The sequence below is a fragment of the Oncorhynchus keta genome, chromosome 22, assembly GCF_023373465.1.
Source record: "Oncorhynchus keta strain PuntledgeMale-10-30-2019 chromosome 22, Oket_V2, whole genome shotgun sequence".
Classification (NCBI taxonomy): Eukaryota; Metazoa; Chordata; class Actinopteri; order Salmoniformes; family Salmonidae; genus Oncorhynchus; species Oncorhynchus keta.
Genome location: NC_068442.1, coordinates 3113424 through 3130835, shown reverse-complemented (window position 1 = coordinate 3130835; position 17412 = coordinate 3113424). Strand labels below are relative to the sequence as shown.

Genomic DNA, 17412 nt, shown 5'->3' with positions numbered 1-17412 from the left:
CAAGAAGTCCAAATGTAGTTTCGCGAGCCAATGCTAATTAGCATTAGCACAATAACTGGAAGTCTAATGTATCTACTAGCATGCTAGCAGTTAACATAGACTTCCAGTCATTACACTAACGCTAGTTAGCATTTGCGCTAAAGCTAGTTAGCAACGTCCTTTTAAAACGTCATTGCCAAAATCCTGAAGTATCCCTTTAAATAGCCTGCCCCATATTTGCTCAATATTTTTTAACATATTTGCAGTTCCCATTGTTCTAATTGCATTGCTTCAATATGGAAAAACATTGTTAAACATAGGCTATAGCATTCACAAGAGCTTGGCCTACTGTTAATTGTAGTCCGGACATGCCAAACGTAGTCAATAAGCAAGATGACATTCACTAGGCTATTGATAAGGCCTAAAAAGACAGTGTATAACTAGAATAAAAACAAAACAACAACTTGTTTTAAATAGGCTATGCACAGGGTTGGGCAGGTCACTTTCTAAAAGGAATCCATTACAGTTAAGAGTTACCGGTCCAAATTTGTAATCGGTAACGTAACTTTGGATTACCCAAACTCAGTAATGTAATCTGATTACATTCTGTTACTTTTAGATGACTTTCCCTTTAAGAGGCATTCGAAAAATGTATGTTACCAATTGAACGACATCTATTGCAGGATAAATCAACGTTAAAGTTTACATAGCTGGTCATATATGGATGTTAAATTTTACTTTATGGGTTGGTTATGTGGGTTTCTTCTAACCCATCGCTTTCTACTACATATAATAACATGATTAAATTACATCTTTACATTAAAAAACAAAGTCTATGCAAATTCCAGTCATTCCAATAAATGTTATATCCCTTGATCTTCAAGAATATGACTTGGAAATATGGAAGTTTAGATTAGCCAAATTGTAATACCTGATTTTTTAAAAATGATTCTGTTGTCATGGAGGACTGATTGGGCTCATTGATTCGAGTTGAGAAAAATGCTGCGCTCATGGAATGGCCTGCTTGGAGACCTACTGAAAAGGACTATTTACATGTGAAAAATGAATGCCATATGCTGCATTTGCTATAGGCCTATTGTTTACCTTTTGTTGGTGACACTTTGGTATCTTGATAATATGCAGCTGTTTAAAGGGCAAATCCACAGATTTAACACAGCAATAACAAAACGGACGCCTGTGTTTTGATAAAAAGCTGAGGGATGGGCCTGGAGAAATGTAACCATTAATTATTATTAATAGACAGAGCTTTGGACGCAAGGACTGACCATCCATGATATAAAAATAATGGTTTAAATCATGTTATGGTGCTATACAGTGTTTGTTTACATTTACAATGTTTACAAACATTGAAGAAAAACACGCTTATATTTTGGGTTCTCATGGAGTATGACAGAACTAAGCTCATGAGGCATTTATAAGTTATACTTAAGCAATAAGGCCTGAGGAGGTGTGGTTTTGCTGTTGCAATTATATACTGGTTACCAATGTAATTAGAGCAGTAAAAATACATGTTTTGTCATACCTGTGGTTTACGGTCTGATATACCTTGGCTGTCAGCCAATCAGCATTCAGGGCTTGAACCACCCAGTTTATAATCTTCAAGAATTAATGGATTCGGAAAGTATTCAGACCCCTTGACTTTTTCCACATTTATTTTACGTTACAGCCTTATTCTAAAAAGTATTAAATTGTTTTTTCCCCTCATCAATCTACACACAATACCCCATAATGATTAAAAAAAACAGATTTTTAGAAATTTTGGCCAATTTATTTAAGACAAAAAACGGAAATATCACATTTAAATAAGTATTCAGTCCCTTTACTCAGCACTTTGATGAAGCCCTTTTGGGAGTGATTACAGCCTCGAGTCTTCTTGGGTATTAAGCTACAAGCTTGGCACACCTGTATTTGTGGAGTTCCTCCCATTCTTCTCTGCAGATCCTCTCAAGCTCTGTCAGGTTAGAAGGGGAGCGTCGCTTCACTGGTATTTTAAGGTCTCTCCAGAGATGTTCGATGGGTTCAAGTCCGGGCTGTGGCTGTGGCACTCAAGGACATTCAGAGACTAGTCCCGAAGCCACTCCTGTGTTGTGTTGGCTGCGTGACGCTTGGCATTCAGGACAAAGAGTTTCATCAGACCAGACAATCTTGTCTGAGAGTCTTTAGGTGCCTTTTGGCAAACTCCAAGCGGGCTGGCATGTGCCTTTTACTGAGGAGTGGTTTCTGCCACGCTACCATAAAGGCCTGATTGGTGGAATGCTGCAGAGATGGTTATCCTTCTGCAAGTTTCTCCCATGGCCAAAGAGGAACTATACAGGTCTGTCAGAGTGACCATTGGGTTCGTGGTCACCTCCCTGACCAAGGCCCTTCTCCCCTGATTGCTCAGTTTGGCTACGCGGCCAGCTCTAGAAAGAGTCTTGGTGGTTCCAAATTCTTCCATTTAAGAATGATGGAGGCCACTCTGTTCTTGGGGACCTTCAATACAAAAGGAATGCTTTGGTAACCTTCCCCAGATCTGTGCATCGACACAATCTTGTCTCGGAGGTATACGGGGAATTCTTTCGACCTCATGGCTTGGTTTTTTCCCTAACATGCACTGTCAACTGTGGGACCTTATATAGACAGGTGTGTTCCTTTCCAAATCATGTCCAATCAATTGAATTTACCACAGGTGGACTCCAATGAAGTTGTAGAAATTCAATGGATGATCAAGGATGATTCAAGGATGATCAATGGAAACAGGATGCACCTGGGCTCAATTTCATGTCGCATAGCAAAAGGGTCTGAATACTTTTGCAAAAATGTCTAAAAACCTCTTTTCGCTTTGTCATTATGGGGTATTGGGTGTAGATTGCTGAGGAATAATTTTTATTTAATCCATTTTAGATAAGGCTGTAACGTAACAAAATGTGGAAAAAGTCAAGGGGTCTGAATACTTTCCCGAAGGAACTGTATATATATATATATATATATTTAAGTAATTTATACATCCAAAAATGGATCATGCACCTACAGGTTTCCCCTTTAAGTCTATCAAAAGTGTGCGAGTTTGAACATGTGTCCATGGATTTATATTTACATTTACATTTAAGTCATTTAGCAGACGCTCTTATCCAGAGCGACTTACAAATCTTTATCAGCATCAATTAGATTGAGCAATTAAAGCCCCACTTTTATTCCATAGGCTGGGATCCGCACTATGCAGCTGTTGCAAGAGTGCATTTTTCACTGGCTGTCAATTGGTTTAAAAAACAATTATTGATAGGCAATTTAAACTTCTTGAATTCTCAACCCTTATTGGGTTCAAATACACATTTAGATTTGTTAACAGCCATCCACAACAACCACAATCTGTAAGGTGCTGTCACGGTTTGCTTGCGGTGAAGGAGAGTCGGACCAAAACGCAGCGTGGTATTCTTGATACATGTTTAATGACGATGAAAAAACAAACAATACAAAAACAACAAACGTAACGTGAAAACCTGTACAGCCTATCTGGTGCAAACAAACACAGAGACAGGAACAATCACCCACGAAACACACAAAGAATATGGCTGCCTAAATATGGTTCCCAATCAGAGACAACGATAAACACCTGCCTCTGATTGAGAACCACTCCAGACAGCCATAGACTCTTCTAGATACCCCCACTAAGCAACAAACCCAATACCTAACAAAACCCCAAGACAAAACATACCACAATAAACCCATGTCACACCCTGGCCTGACCGAAATGATAAAGAAAACACAAAATACTAAGATCAGGGCGTGACAGGTGCAAATAGTGATGAGAGAGTAGCAGCGAAATTCACATCAATAATAAGTGATATCCGTATGGCCGTAGACTACACCACTGCTGTCATCCTTACCTCTAAGAGCATGGCGCTTGTAACGCCAGGGTAGTGGGTTCGATTCCCGGGACCACCCATACGTAGAATGTATGCACACATGACTGTAAGTCGCTTTGGATAAAAGCTTCTGCTAAATGGCATATATTATTATATTAAGCGTTTATTCAACATGGATTATCTTTGGATGTCAACAGCAGTCGCACCATTTGAAGACAGGGCTTGGACTGTAGCCTACAATAGCCTATTTCTGCTCTTTTCCCTTGATCCATCAAAAACATGTGGTGTGTCATCATTGTAGTCTCAGAATTGTGGTCAGGCTCGCTCAGGTGGAACAAATTTAAACGTGCACCTTTTTTTTCAATGCTGATTTGAATGTCATTGAGAAAACAGAGAAGTGTAAAACATTTTTTTTTCTCGCAACATCCTTTATGAATTTGAAAATAATCCTCTAAGTAAAGGATCTAGTTTTTCAAAAGTATCTGTAATCTGATGACAATATTTTTGCTGGTAATGTAACGGATTACAGTTACCAGTTTTTGTAATCCCTTACATGTAACAGATTAAATGTAATCCATTACTCCCCAACCATGGCTCTGTGTAAATACAGTTACAGGCACCATTGCTTCCTGTTGGCGTATAATACAGACAAGGCATTTTAGACTTATGCAGGGTTTTACAGACATCCAAGGAGCTGGATAAAGATCCAATATAAAGAGACAGGTAGAATGTCCACTCACCATTACACTGCTCACAAATGTAATATTTTATAAACATCATGGAACCATCTTTCAGATCATATTTGCAGACAAAATACCAGACAAATTCTCATTGCATTTGAGCCATGTACGTTCCTACCATAAACCCATGGTTGGTGACTCGTTTGAAGAAATCTGAAATTGGCATGTTGTCGCATGTTTTTAAGGGCACACGTCAAATATTTCCACCCCTCCCACCTCAAGGCAAACAAGATGGCGTAAGACCCTGGGGCCAGGGGTTGGAAAATGTCAGATCGCTGGCTTTTACAAGTTGAAATTGCCAAAGACCGTAAGTTTGACACTAGCGCCGCCTTAACGCCAGCCAAAAATAGAGCCCTCAGTATTTTACAGGGCAGATAACTTTTTTTTCTCTCAGATGCCTCAAATAGGAAATAGTTAAGGCTGTGAGGTTGCTACACTTTCAGTGAGTTATAACCAATGACACATTAGAAACATTCCCTCATAGTGCATCATTATTGGCAGCGGCTGTGGCTGTAAAAGGTCCTGTAGAGATCCTGAGCTGTCTGTCGTGTGTATGTAGTGTGACCTATCATCTATCTGTCACCACATTCCCCTAGGGACAGGGCTCTGTGGAGTCAATTATAACTGAGCCCTTCCCTTATTGGTAAAGCCCCGTTATGAGATGTGGTGTGTGTGTGTGTGTGTGTGTTTTGTTTGTTTGTCAAACGTTGTTCACAACTATGACGGGAGGTGTAATCAAGTCTTACCTCATACTCAAACTCCTCTGTCCTCCCTCCATCAGCTCTCCCCTCATAGTAATCCTGTTCCATGGTGTGGAGAGAGTGACAGCTGTCAGGGAAAAAAAAGAGAGAGAAGGAGAGAGAGAAATAGGCAGGAGACAGAAAGAGAACGAGAGAGTGAAATTAGTTAAGAGGGAGCAGTGGCATGTATTCATGGATGCCAAGGGAAGGCTTCCCCAGAATAATGTATATATACAGTACCAGTCAAACGTTTAGACACACCTACTCATTCAAGGGTTTTTCTTATATATATACTTTTTTTTAAACTATTTTCTACATTATCCAATAATAGTGAAGACATTAAAACTATGTAGTAACACATGTGGAATCATGTAGTAACCAAAAAAAGTGTGAAACAAATCCAAATATATTTTTTATTTGAGATTCTTCAAAGTAGCCACCCTTTGCCTTGAGGACAGCTTTGCAACACTCTTGGCATTCTCTCAATCTCCTGTTGTCTTTGTGCCGACTTGCTGTAACTCTCTGTGGTTCTAAATCAGGAGTTGTTTTAAGTAAACTGTCAAAAACGTTAACTTGCCTATCCATGCCGTAGGTCATGTAACTGTTTGTTACGCAATATATGCTTTGTGGACTTCACCAGACAAATGTTTTTCTCTGGTTCTGTGATGAAACAGACGTATGCGTGACTGTTGTCTGGCTCCCGAGTGGTGCAGGTGGTCTAAGGCACTGCATCTCAGCGCTAGAGGCGTCACTACAGACACCCTGGTTCAAATCCAGGCTGAATCACAACCGGCCGTGATTGGGAATCTCATAGGGCGGCGCACAATTGGCCCAGTGTCGTCCGGGTTTGGCCGGTGTAGGCCGTCATTGGAAATAATAATTTGTTCTTAACGGACTTGCCTCGTTAAATCAAGGTTAAATAAAAATGGCCTTATTGTATATCACGGTGGCGTATGAACAAATGGGTTATAGGTCAAACAAGGCATTGATCACAACAAAGGTTGTAATATGGCTTTTTTTCCTTGGCTTCCCCAGTGATTTTATCCATGCACTGCCACTGAGAGGGAGTCTCTCTCTCTCTCACACACACAATCGCTCTCTTACTGACTGACTGTAAGTGACAGTTTTCTTTGTCTTTTTCCTGCATGGGACCGCTAAGAGGAGAGGAAGAAAGGATGTCAGGATGATGCTGTCTAGGATGAAGCTGCGTGCTGTTGCATACCCAGGCATCTCTCTCTCTCTCTCTCTCTCTCTCTCTCTCTCTCTCTCTCTCTCTCTCTCTCTCTCTCTCTCTCTCTCTCTCTCTCTCTCTCTCTCTCTCTCTCTCTCTCTCTCTCTCTCTCTCTCTCTCTCTCTCTCTCTCTCTCTCTCTCTCTCTCTCTCTCTCTCTCTCTCTCTCTCTCTCTCTCTCTCTCTCTCTCTCTCTCTCCCTCCTCCTCTCTCTCTCTCTCTCTCTCGAATTCTGTACAGTGAATATGTTACTTTATGTATCTCATGCACAGAGCAAAACAGCTTTGCTTTGGGGGCTTGTAAAGGTAATTTTAGATCATAATGAGTGCTATCAAATACCACACACGCTATTTTTGACATGAAGCATTCACTTTTGTTGAACATTGAACATATTGAATTTATTTCCATTATAAATTCCATTTCATTGTGTCTGTGAGTGCATACAAACACGTGTTATTCTGTCCCAAAACAATCTTCTGGTGACAAAATGAGCCTTGTAAACGTCAAAATGTTTTATCCTCTGGCACTACAATATTTGCAGCACATCGTAACATTGTTGGCCGTGTGTGTGTGTGTGTGTGTGTACATTGAACACAATTACACAGCTTTACTGCCCACGTTCAAAACCCAGGGAAACAAACATTTGTTGTATCTATAAAATGTGCCGTAATCCTGGCGTCCGCACCTGATCGCAGATGAAGAGGAGAAAATGTCTCTTTTATGGGTCACATTGATTACATTTAGGAGTATAGCCCGGGGCTATAACTAGGCTGTGAATGAATGTTGCACTGTATTGCCTGGTTTTATTAGCCCATTCGGTTTAATCACCTTGTAAACCTTCCATGAAACCAAATGGCTATGCCAAGCAGTACCAATTATTACAAGCATGCCCTGTGGGTAGTGGTGCTACTGAGTTATGGAGAAAATATCTTATATTATGAAGGAACAAAGGGTTGGATCTGGTCAGGTTTAAAGGGTTGGGTCTCGTCAGGTTTAAAGGGCTGGGTCTGGTCATGTTGTGAGTTGACGAACAGCAGTGACACAAGTAGATTGCTCATAGCATGACATGGTTAGTCTCAATTTGACACAGACCATGTTTCTTTCTGAAACATGTGATAGTATTTTATTACAGACTAGTATTTAAAAAAAATCTAATCTCTAAAGACTAAGCACTTCATGTAACTAGTGCTGTGGCGCTCACAACATTTCCTCAGATGGCAATTGTCAAGCAAATGAGGGTTTGGTCTCACGGTTATTGACCGTTAATTAACATATAGTGCCTTGCGAAAGTATGCGGCCCCCTTGAACTTTGCGACCTTTTGCCACATTTCAGGCTTCAAACATAAAGATATAAAACTGTATTTTTTTGTGAAGAATCAACAACAAGTGGGACACAATCATGAAGTGGAACGACATTTATTGGATATTTCAAACTTTTTTAACAAATCAAAAACTGAAAAATTGGGCGTGCAAAATTATTCAGCCCCCCTTAAGTTAATACTTTGTAGCGCCACCTTTTGCTGCGATTACAGCTGTAAGTCGCTTGGGGTATGTCTCTATCAGTTTTGCACATCGAGAGACTGAATTTTTTTCCCATTCCTCCTTGCAAAACAGCTTGAGCTCAGTGAGGTTGGATGGAGAGCATTTGTGTACAGCAGTTTTCAGTTCTTTCCACAGATTCTCGATTGGATTCAGGTCTGGACTTTGACTTGGCCATTCTAACACCTGGATATGTTTATTTTTTAACCATTCCATTGTAGATTTTGCTTTATGTTTTGGATCATTGTCTTGTTGGAAGACAAATCTCGGTCCCAGTCTCAGGTCTTTTGCAGACTCCATCAGGTTTTCTTCCAGAATGGTCCTGTATTTGGCTCCATCCATCTTCCCATCAATTTTAACCATCTTCCCTGTCCCTGCTGAAGAAAAGCAGGCCCAAACCATGATGCTGCCACCACCATGTTTGACAGTGGGGATGGTGTGGTCAGGGTGATGAGCAGTGTTGCTTTTACGCCAAACATAACGTTTTGCATTGTTGCCAAAAAGTTCAATTTTGGTTTCATCTGACCAGAGCACCTTCTTCCACATGTTTGGTGTGTCTCCCAGGTGGCTTGTGGCAAACTTTAAACTACACTTTTTATGGATATCTTTAAGAAATTGCTTTCTTCTTGCCACTCTTCTATAAAGGCCAGATTTGTGCAATATACGACTGATTGTTGTCCTATGGACAGAGTCTCCCACCTCAGCTGTAGATCTCTGCAATTCATCCAGAGTGATCATGGGCCTCTTGGCTGCATCTCTGATCAGTCTTCTCCTTGTATGAGCTGAAAGTTTAGGGGGGCGGCCAGGTCTTGGTAGATTTGCAGTGGTCTGATACTCCTTCCATTTCAATATTATCGCTTGCACAGTGCTCCTTGGGATGTTTAAAGCTTGGGAAATCTTTTTGTATCCAAATCCGGCTTTAAACTTCTTCTTCTATCTCGGACCTGCCTGGTGTGTTCCTTGTTCTTCATGATGCTCTCTGCGCTTTAACGGACCTCTGAGACTATCACAGTGCAGGTGCATTTATACGGAGACTTGATTACACACAGGTGGATTGTATTTATCATCATTAGTAATTTAGGTCAACATTGGATCATTCAGAGATCCTCACTGAACGTCTGGAGAGAGTTTGCTGCACTGAAAGTAAAGGGGCTGAATAATTTTGCACGCCCAATTTTTCAGTTTTTGATTTGCTAAAAAAGTTTGAAATATCCAATAAATGTCATTCCACTTCATGATTGTGTCCCACTTGTTGTTGATTCTTCACAAAAAAATACAGTTTTATATCTTTATGTTTGAAGCCTGAAATGTGGCAAAAGGTCGCAAAGTTCAAGGGGGCCGAATACTTTCGCAAGGCACTGTAAACACGTGTAGCATCTCCTGGCTTCCACACTATTGCAGACCTTTGGAACATCTACATTTATATATATATATATATATATATATATATATATATATATATATATATAAATCTGTGTAATATAGTTCCATTATTTATTTTAGACAGGTCTAAAGAAGCACGATCTGAAGAAAATGTAGTCAATTTCAGAACAACAGAATAGCATACTCTGAGTTGTCCTTATGTTAGGTCCTGATCTGGCTATGCCATATGGCTGTGGGCTACACTAGTTCATTTACCAGGCAAGATTTGCTAAGAATTCCGTGGCATTATTTTATATTGTTTCATACTATGAAGAATACAATTGAACAAAGCTGAATAAAATATAAATATTCTCACCAAAAGATTTGAGGCAGTGCGCACATGCGGCTATTCTGTGTTGAGCAGTTAACAAAGAAATAGATACTCTTATATGCTTAATTTAGAGTTATTAATTAATGATTTGAAAAAAGTTAATTGAAAGGCATGAGCTCTGCTTTGTTTTTTTTTGCTTAGGCTGAACACACTTCATTAGTCTCTCATTCATCATTTTACAAGCGCTTGATAATGCCTTGAATTTCACGGCAGCATCCCCTTTGTGGCCATAATCCACCATAAAAAAATCCATGCCTTTGTTGTGCCCTTTTCCCTGAATGCTGTGCCCTCTACATCACATGACCGGGTCTTAATCACAGGCTACAAGTGAAGACAGACACATCGGGGACGCAACTGTGTCTAATTCCGAGATGCATATTGAAGAAATTGGAAGAACTGTCCACAATTACTTTTCGTCAGCCAACAAGATGACTAGGCCTAACGAACAGAAAAAGCACTAGCCTATGTCAATCTACTATCCCCCATAGTACAAAAGTCAACCTTTTCTATTCTGTGCGAGAAATAAAGAAATATTCCAAACATAGTCTGGGACAGTGGTGGGATACAATAGATCCAAAATTAATACAGCCATTAGCATCACACAAATATTTATTATGCAATGTGGCTGACACAACAGATCAGAACGTTTAGCTTAAAATGTTGAAAAACGAATAGGCTATTTCTTCACATCATAATGCACACATGGCAGTAGGCTAAGAGCGGGAATGTCCATTAGCGGGAAAACACCATGATCAAAAGTGACCACAAATGCGATTATGCATGTAATGCTTTTGTTATAAAGGTGCATTTTTATGGCGAAAATAATCTTCCCCATTATCTTCCTCAAACTTGAAACCCACTGCTCTTGTGTACCAGTTAGGCTCTAAATCCCTTGTAAAGCGGATTAAAGTGCTTCACTTTAAAACGTTGTTTTGGCCACTTTAGTTGTGATTACAAACCTTATCAAAACATATAGGCCTATGGGCTAGTCTACACGAGGTGTGCGACTATGATTCGAAAAAGTCGCAAAATAATGTATGTTTCTTATGCTGGGCATCATTCTCAAGTGACAATATATAAGTGATAGGCTAATATTGTCACCCATCAGCCTATTTCTGATTTAAACTTCCCCTTTGTGTCCGTAATGCACCCTGAATAAATCCAATGCGAGACAGGGGCAGTGGGAAAAAATACAAGTCATCTATGCACTTAAATAGTGAATGGAGGACGCTTTTCCCGTGGTTCATGTTCATGCCAGCCAACGGTCACGTGGAATTTGACTGCCTTCATGACTTGTAACTGCTGGTGCGCTACATGTAACTCCAACTCTCCTACTGACATTGGATACTTGGTTCATTTAATGTACCTCCATCTGACATTGGATACTTGAATCCAAGACAATTAATTGTCCATGGGATGTTGTTGGAATTAATTATCAACTTAACATAATGTATCCCTCATTCACAGAGTCGCAATTAACTTCTCAGCTTCGGGTAGAGAAGCCCCCGAACAGCTTATATTTCACCGTCTCAGTCCCTAAAGAAGAAATCCAGACATTCTTCATGCTAAAATGTATCTTGATCTTAGTTTTCCTCCCCTTAGAGATGAATACAATATGAACAAAAACAAAAGGAAAGAGAAAAGACTGAAACCATTTTTATTTTGGTGTCTTCAAGGAAACCCCCAGTTGATACTTGAAACTCTCTAAATTGTGAGGGTCTACCTCGAGTATAGATGTTGTAAGACTGGATTTTCTGACAAACCAACAAGAGATTGGTCTCTTTGGCATTGCAATTAAGCTTCAAGCCTTGAAATATTATTGTACTGTGTGAATAAACAATGAAACCCAATCTCAGGTGGATTTATGTTTGTAGTCTTCTTAGCTAAAGTAGTACATTATTTATTTATAGTCGCTCTGATCAGATCTAGCCTACCTGTCACACAGAAGAGACATGTGTCAGCTGATCTCGGATCAGTTTCGCTTTTTTTTGCCATAAAGAATAAGATAACATGGACACGGGGGACCTGATCCTAGATCACCATTCCTACTTTGAGACGCGGCCCGGGTCAGATCTTACCTGTCAGACAGCAGGAAGGGGCAGATGTCCGGAACGGGAGGAGTGGTGGCCCGGAGCTTGGCCAGGGCCATGATATGTTCGAAGGTGATGTCGGTCTGCGTGCACATGTCCACCACGTCCACCACGTCCCCTTCCTGAGTGGAGCTAACATGGCTGCCGCGGCCAGCAGTGTTCCTCCTGAGGACCTGCACCACAATGGGTTCCTTAGCAGAGCGAAACGCCTCCACTGCCTCGTCATGACTGGCTTTGGAGAGGTCCTTTCCATTCACCTGCATAGGACAGGAGAGAATGCAGTTTGAAATAAAGCTACTGTAAAGATAGTGAAAGATAACAGTTACTGTAAAGTACTTTGTGACTACCGTTGATGTAGGTATGAAAAGACAAAAGCTACAGAGGACAGGAGAGATTTGTCAGACAAGAGACCCATTAGGCAGTTGGCTTGTCAGTTTTGCCATGTGGTCAAGCAGATAATACCTCACTATAAGCAGGGCGGTATTATGCTCGAAGAGTTGTGTGTTATTATGACATATTGGTAGATGACCAAAGCCATTGACTCATTGGTGTAAAGCCATGTCTAAGAGGATTTATGTCTATTCGTTTATTATGTGCGTCATTGCCAATCTCATTCCAATATTTCACATAAGCAATAAGGGCAAAGAAATAGGAAAAGTGCCTGGGAATGGATGATGTCAGAGGTTATGAGTTAACGGGCTGCCTGCAGTATGTGAGGTCTTTCCTCTGAGTTTATTTTCATGATTTTTTATTTATTTTCACCTTTATTTAACCAGGTAGGCCAGTTGAGAACAAGTTCTCATTTACAACTGCGACCTGGCCGGGGTAAAGCAAAGCAGTGCGACGGAAACAACAACCACACAGAGTTACACATGGGATCAACAAACGTACGAACGTACAAACGTCAATAACACGATAGAAAAATCTGTATACAGTGTGTGCAAGTGAAGTAAGGAGGTAAGGCAATAAATAGGCCATAGTGGCGAAGTCATTACAATTGAGCAATTAACACTGGAGTGATACATGTGCAGATGAGGATGTGCAAATAGAGATACTGGTGTGCAAAAGAGCAGAAAAACAAAAACAAATATGGGGATGAGGTAGGTAGTTGGTTGTGCTGTGTATAGCTGCAGCGATCGGTAAACTGCTCTGACAGCTGATGCTTAAAGTTAGTGAGGGAGATGTAAGTCTCCAACTTCAGTGATTTTTTAAAATTCGTTCCAGTCATTGGCAGCAGATGAAGGAAGGAATGGCGGCCAAAAGAGGTGTTGGTTGTGACCATCTGTGCTACGGGTGGTTGTTGCTAAGGTGACCAGTATTTCCTTTATTTAACTAGGCAAGTCAGTAAACAACAAAGTCTTATTTTCGATGACAGCCTAGGTGGGTTAACTGCTTTATTCAGGGGCAGAACAACAGATTTTTACCTTGTCAGCTCAGGGATTTGATTTTTCAACTTTCTGGTTACTAGTCCAACACTCTGACCACTAGGCTACCCTGCCGCACCAGTGAGCTGAGATAAGGCAGAGCTTTACCTCGCAAAAACTTATAGATGACCTGGAGCCAGTGGGTTTGGCGACGAATATGTAGTGAGGGCTAGCCAACGAGAGCACACAGATGTAGTGGTGGGTAGTATATGGGGCTTTGGTGACAAAACGGATGGCACTGTGATAGACTGCATTCAATTTTCTGAGTAGAGTGTTGGAGGCTATTTTGTAAATTACATCGCCGAAGTCAAGGATCGGTAGGATAGTCAGTTTTATGATGGTATGTTTGGCAGCATGAGGGAAGGAGGCTTTGTTGCGAAATAGGAAGCTGATTCTATATTTAATTTTGGATTGGAGATGCTTAATATGAGTCTGGAAGAGGGTTTACAGTCTAACTAGACACCTAGGTATTCATAGTTGTCCACATATTCTAAGTCAGAACCGTCCAGAGTAGTGATGCTAGTCGGGCGGGGAGGTGCAGGCAACAATCGGTTGAAGAGCATGCATTTCGTTTTACTAGCATTTAAGAGCAGGCCATGGAAGCAGGCCACGGAAGGAGTGTTGTATGGCATTGAAGCTCGTCTGGAGGTTTGTTAGCACAGTGTCCAAAGAAGGGCCAAAGAGTTGCTGGGAACTGAGGGGGATCTTTTGGGAGTTGTTGAGAATTGTGGGTTTAAAGCAGGTTCCTTTCAGTGGCCATAAACATGACATGAGAGGGATACCCCCACGGCCACTCCCTGAGTCACTTGGACATGCTTGGTGTCATGTTCCTAGAAACACAGTAGATACCCAACTAACATTCTTGTGGTGCTGAGGGTGCAGGGTAACGTTGCCCATAGAGGCTGATCTTGGCTCAGTTACGTATTTCCCCACTACACTTGGGTTAAGACTGATCCTATATCTGTCCCTAGGGGAAACTTTACCCTGCAGCGGTGCTGAGACCATTGCAACATGACTAATAAGCCGATCACCACAACCACAGACGTCTTATTGATTCCCACTCAACAAACCCAATAAGCAATGCGTACAAGAACAATAGGATGAACTGATGACATCAGTCAAGAGTAGACTTTGAGAAACAAGTGTTTGAGCGAAGCCCTCGGTTCTCCACATTGATGCTCAGTTCTGCATCACTGACTCTATGTATCATCATGAGAGTCAGACAGTAGGCCTACCAAACAGAGTGAGAAAACGTTTACACTGCAGCTGGCATCTATGGAGAAAACCACCGGTTCATTTAGCCCAGTAATTGGACTGGAAAGGTAAGCATTGCCAAAATACCTCAGAGAATGTATTTTGGTATAAGGCGGAAAACAGAGATGATAATTTAGATAGCCTCTGCCAAAACGGTACATGCAGCACAATTCTCCTGCAGTTGTAATCAAATTATGGCATTCAGTTGTAGCGTTTTGCCTGCGGGGCAGACCGTTCATGGAATGTGTTGGAATGAAACGATCAACTGGACAAGTTTGAAAAGATAACTGTCCCATCGGCATTTACAAGTCAGTTGAACACGCAACAACACACCGCAGGCTCGCTACCAACGGTTTATGCCACGTAGAGGACACTTCTCTCCGAAGTGAATACAGCATTGTGGGTAACTGAACCCACGACCTTGACCATGCTCCTACTGCACCAACTGAGCTGATACGTCTGTCTCTGATGTCTGCATTCCCTCATCTCTAGGACAGGTGTAGGACAGGTGTAGGACAGGTTTAGGACAGGTGTGTCTGAGGGTGCTTCCACCTTTGTTCCGTGATCAGGTCTTCTTATCAGAGAATGCCCTACAAACACACACACACACACACACACACAACGTATTTCCAGCCACAACCGGAGGCAAGAAATAAAGTGGTCCGTTCCTCTGGTATCTGGAGTGACCTTTGCGTGATGTGACGTTGCATTCATCACCTGAGAGATAAACTGGGTCAACACATAGCGCTCCCGTGGAGCAGTCCCGACGGCTGTAGAAGACTGTAGCGCTCGCTCTCCTCCTTCCCTCCCTCCTCTCTCCTATACTCTTTGTGGCCAGTCAGCAGTTGCTATATACTGCTACAGACCTCATATATTGTGCTAAAAAAAATTATAATTAGGCTATCCCATATAGTAGCTAATTTTGGTCTGAACCAAGTCTCTCTCTCTCTCTCTCTCTCTCTCTCTCAGTTTGAGGAGCCTAGCTAACTGAAAAATGAAACAAAGGAGTTGTACCAGATAAATGAGAATGCCGATGGCATATGACAGTCCTGGAGAAAACTGATCACATTTTCAACCAACCAACCAACTCTCCCTTTGGTCTCTGGTCCAGTCTGTTCTGCCTGGGCTCTCGGCCGTGTTCCAAATAGCACACTATTCCCTTCTAGTGCAATACTTTTGACCAGAGCCCTATCGAGTCAGAAGAAGCGCGCACGCACACGCACACACACACACACACACACACACACACACACACACACACACACACACACACACACACACACACACACACACACACACACACACACACACACACACACACACACGTCATCACCAGAGAGGAGAATGGAGGGATTTTCTCTTTAGTAGATTTTCACCAGGATGGTCCAGATGGAACAATTAATCTCCAATCAACAAACTGAATATTAACTAACTCAGACTGTCCCACTGGGCACAGACGTCAGTTCAACATCAATTTTGGATTTACATTTGGTTGGTATAGCTAGAAATTCATACAGCCTTTCATGATTTCATCACACAGATTTCATCACAGTTAAACTGTCATAACTCGATATTTACATTTGAGTCATTTAGCAGATGCTCTTATCCAGAGCGACTTACAGTTAGTGCATTCATCTTGAGATATAGCTTGGTGGGTCAACCTCTACTCTCCAGCATGCATACAAAGCATACAAATCCATATTCATTCACAAACACACACTGGTAAACAAAAGCTGTTCAGCAACACATTCTTTAGCAGAACTGCAGTTGTTGATAGTTTCAAACCGTAGCTCCAAGAAGCGCCACGTGTCCACAACAGCGCCATTCATTCATAAAGAGTCCATGTGAATTATCGTTATGAACTGTAGCAACTTTGTTGGTTCTAGAGCAATGACTATATTATGCTTCCAAGGCCATGGCAAGTTGAAATATCAATGGCCTTGGAGAGAAAAAGGGACACCGTGGGATGGAGGGATGTGGGATGGAGGGATGTGGGATGGAGGGATGTGGGATGGAGGGATGTGGGATGGAGGGATGTGGGATGGAGGGATGTGGGATGGAGGGATGTGGGATGGAGGGATGTGGGATGGAGGGATGTGGGATGGAGGGATGTGGGATGGAGGGATGTGGGATGGAGGGATGTGGGATGGAGGGATGGAGGGATGGAGGGATGTGGGATGGAGGGATGTGGGATGGAGGGATGTGGGATGGAGGGATGTGAAGGGATTGATTGTATGGAGCGTTGCCACATGTGTTTTGTTGTTTGCAGATGGATACACAACAGTGTTTTCCTTCGAAGCCCGCGAGAGGACGAGCATCGCGTCTCACAACTAAATGCAATGCACTGGCTTACTGGAGTGAAATGGCCAGAGGAAACCTGTTTTTTCTTTCTCCCGCTCTCCCCATTGACAAAGAGTGCTGGGAAGAAGAAAAGAAAAAACGAAAATACTTCCTGTCCAACCATAAAAGCAAACAGTTACTTTGTTGAAATTTTATAGGTGGGGATTTAGGGAAGCAAGATTTAGACCAAATCACTGCCATTTGTTGAAGACTTACATGTTTAAACAGATGTACGCCCCATGGTTCTATGAAAAGTGGTTGAAGAGGCAAAGTATCTCATCTCCCCTCATAGAGCCACCTAGAATCACACCTCAGTGGAAGGTACAAGGGAGGGAGGACACAGGCTTTGACTAGAGGCTTTGTCTCCTTAGTCGGCTCTGCTTCACTCCTCAGTGTGTTTTGTCTCACAGACTCTCCGTCAACATCTTCACCAAGCCAATGTCCGCGCCCACTCAAA

The 17412-nt window shown here is 41.8% G+C and overlaps 1 protein-coding gene across 1 annotated transcript in view; it reads right to left on the bottom strand.

Moving 5' to 3' along the window:
• Nucleotides 1-17412, bottom strand: part of LOC118400877 (PDZ domain-containing RING finger protein 4-like) — a 100350-nt gene that overhangs the window by 42050 nt on the left and 40888 nt on the right. The window contains exons 2-3 of the mRNA XM_035797862.2: nt 11926-12194; nt 5332-5413 (exon numbers count right to left, since the gene is read on the bottom strand). Coding sequence (XP_035653755.2) covers nt 5332-5413; nt 11926-12194 — 351 coding nt within the window. The remainder of the gene's footprint in view (nt 1-5331; nt 5414-11925; nt 12195-17412) is intronic.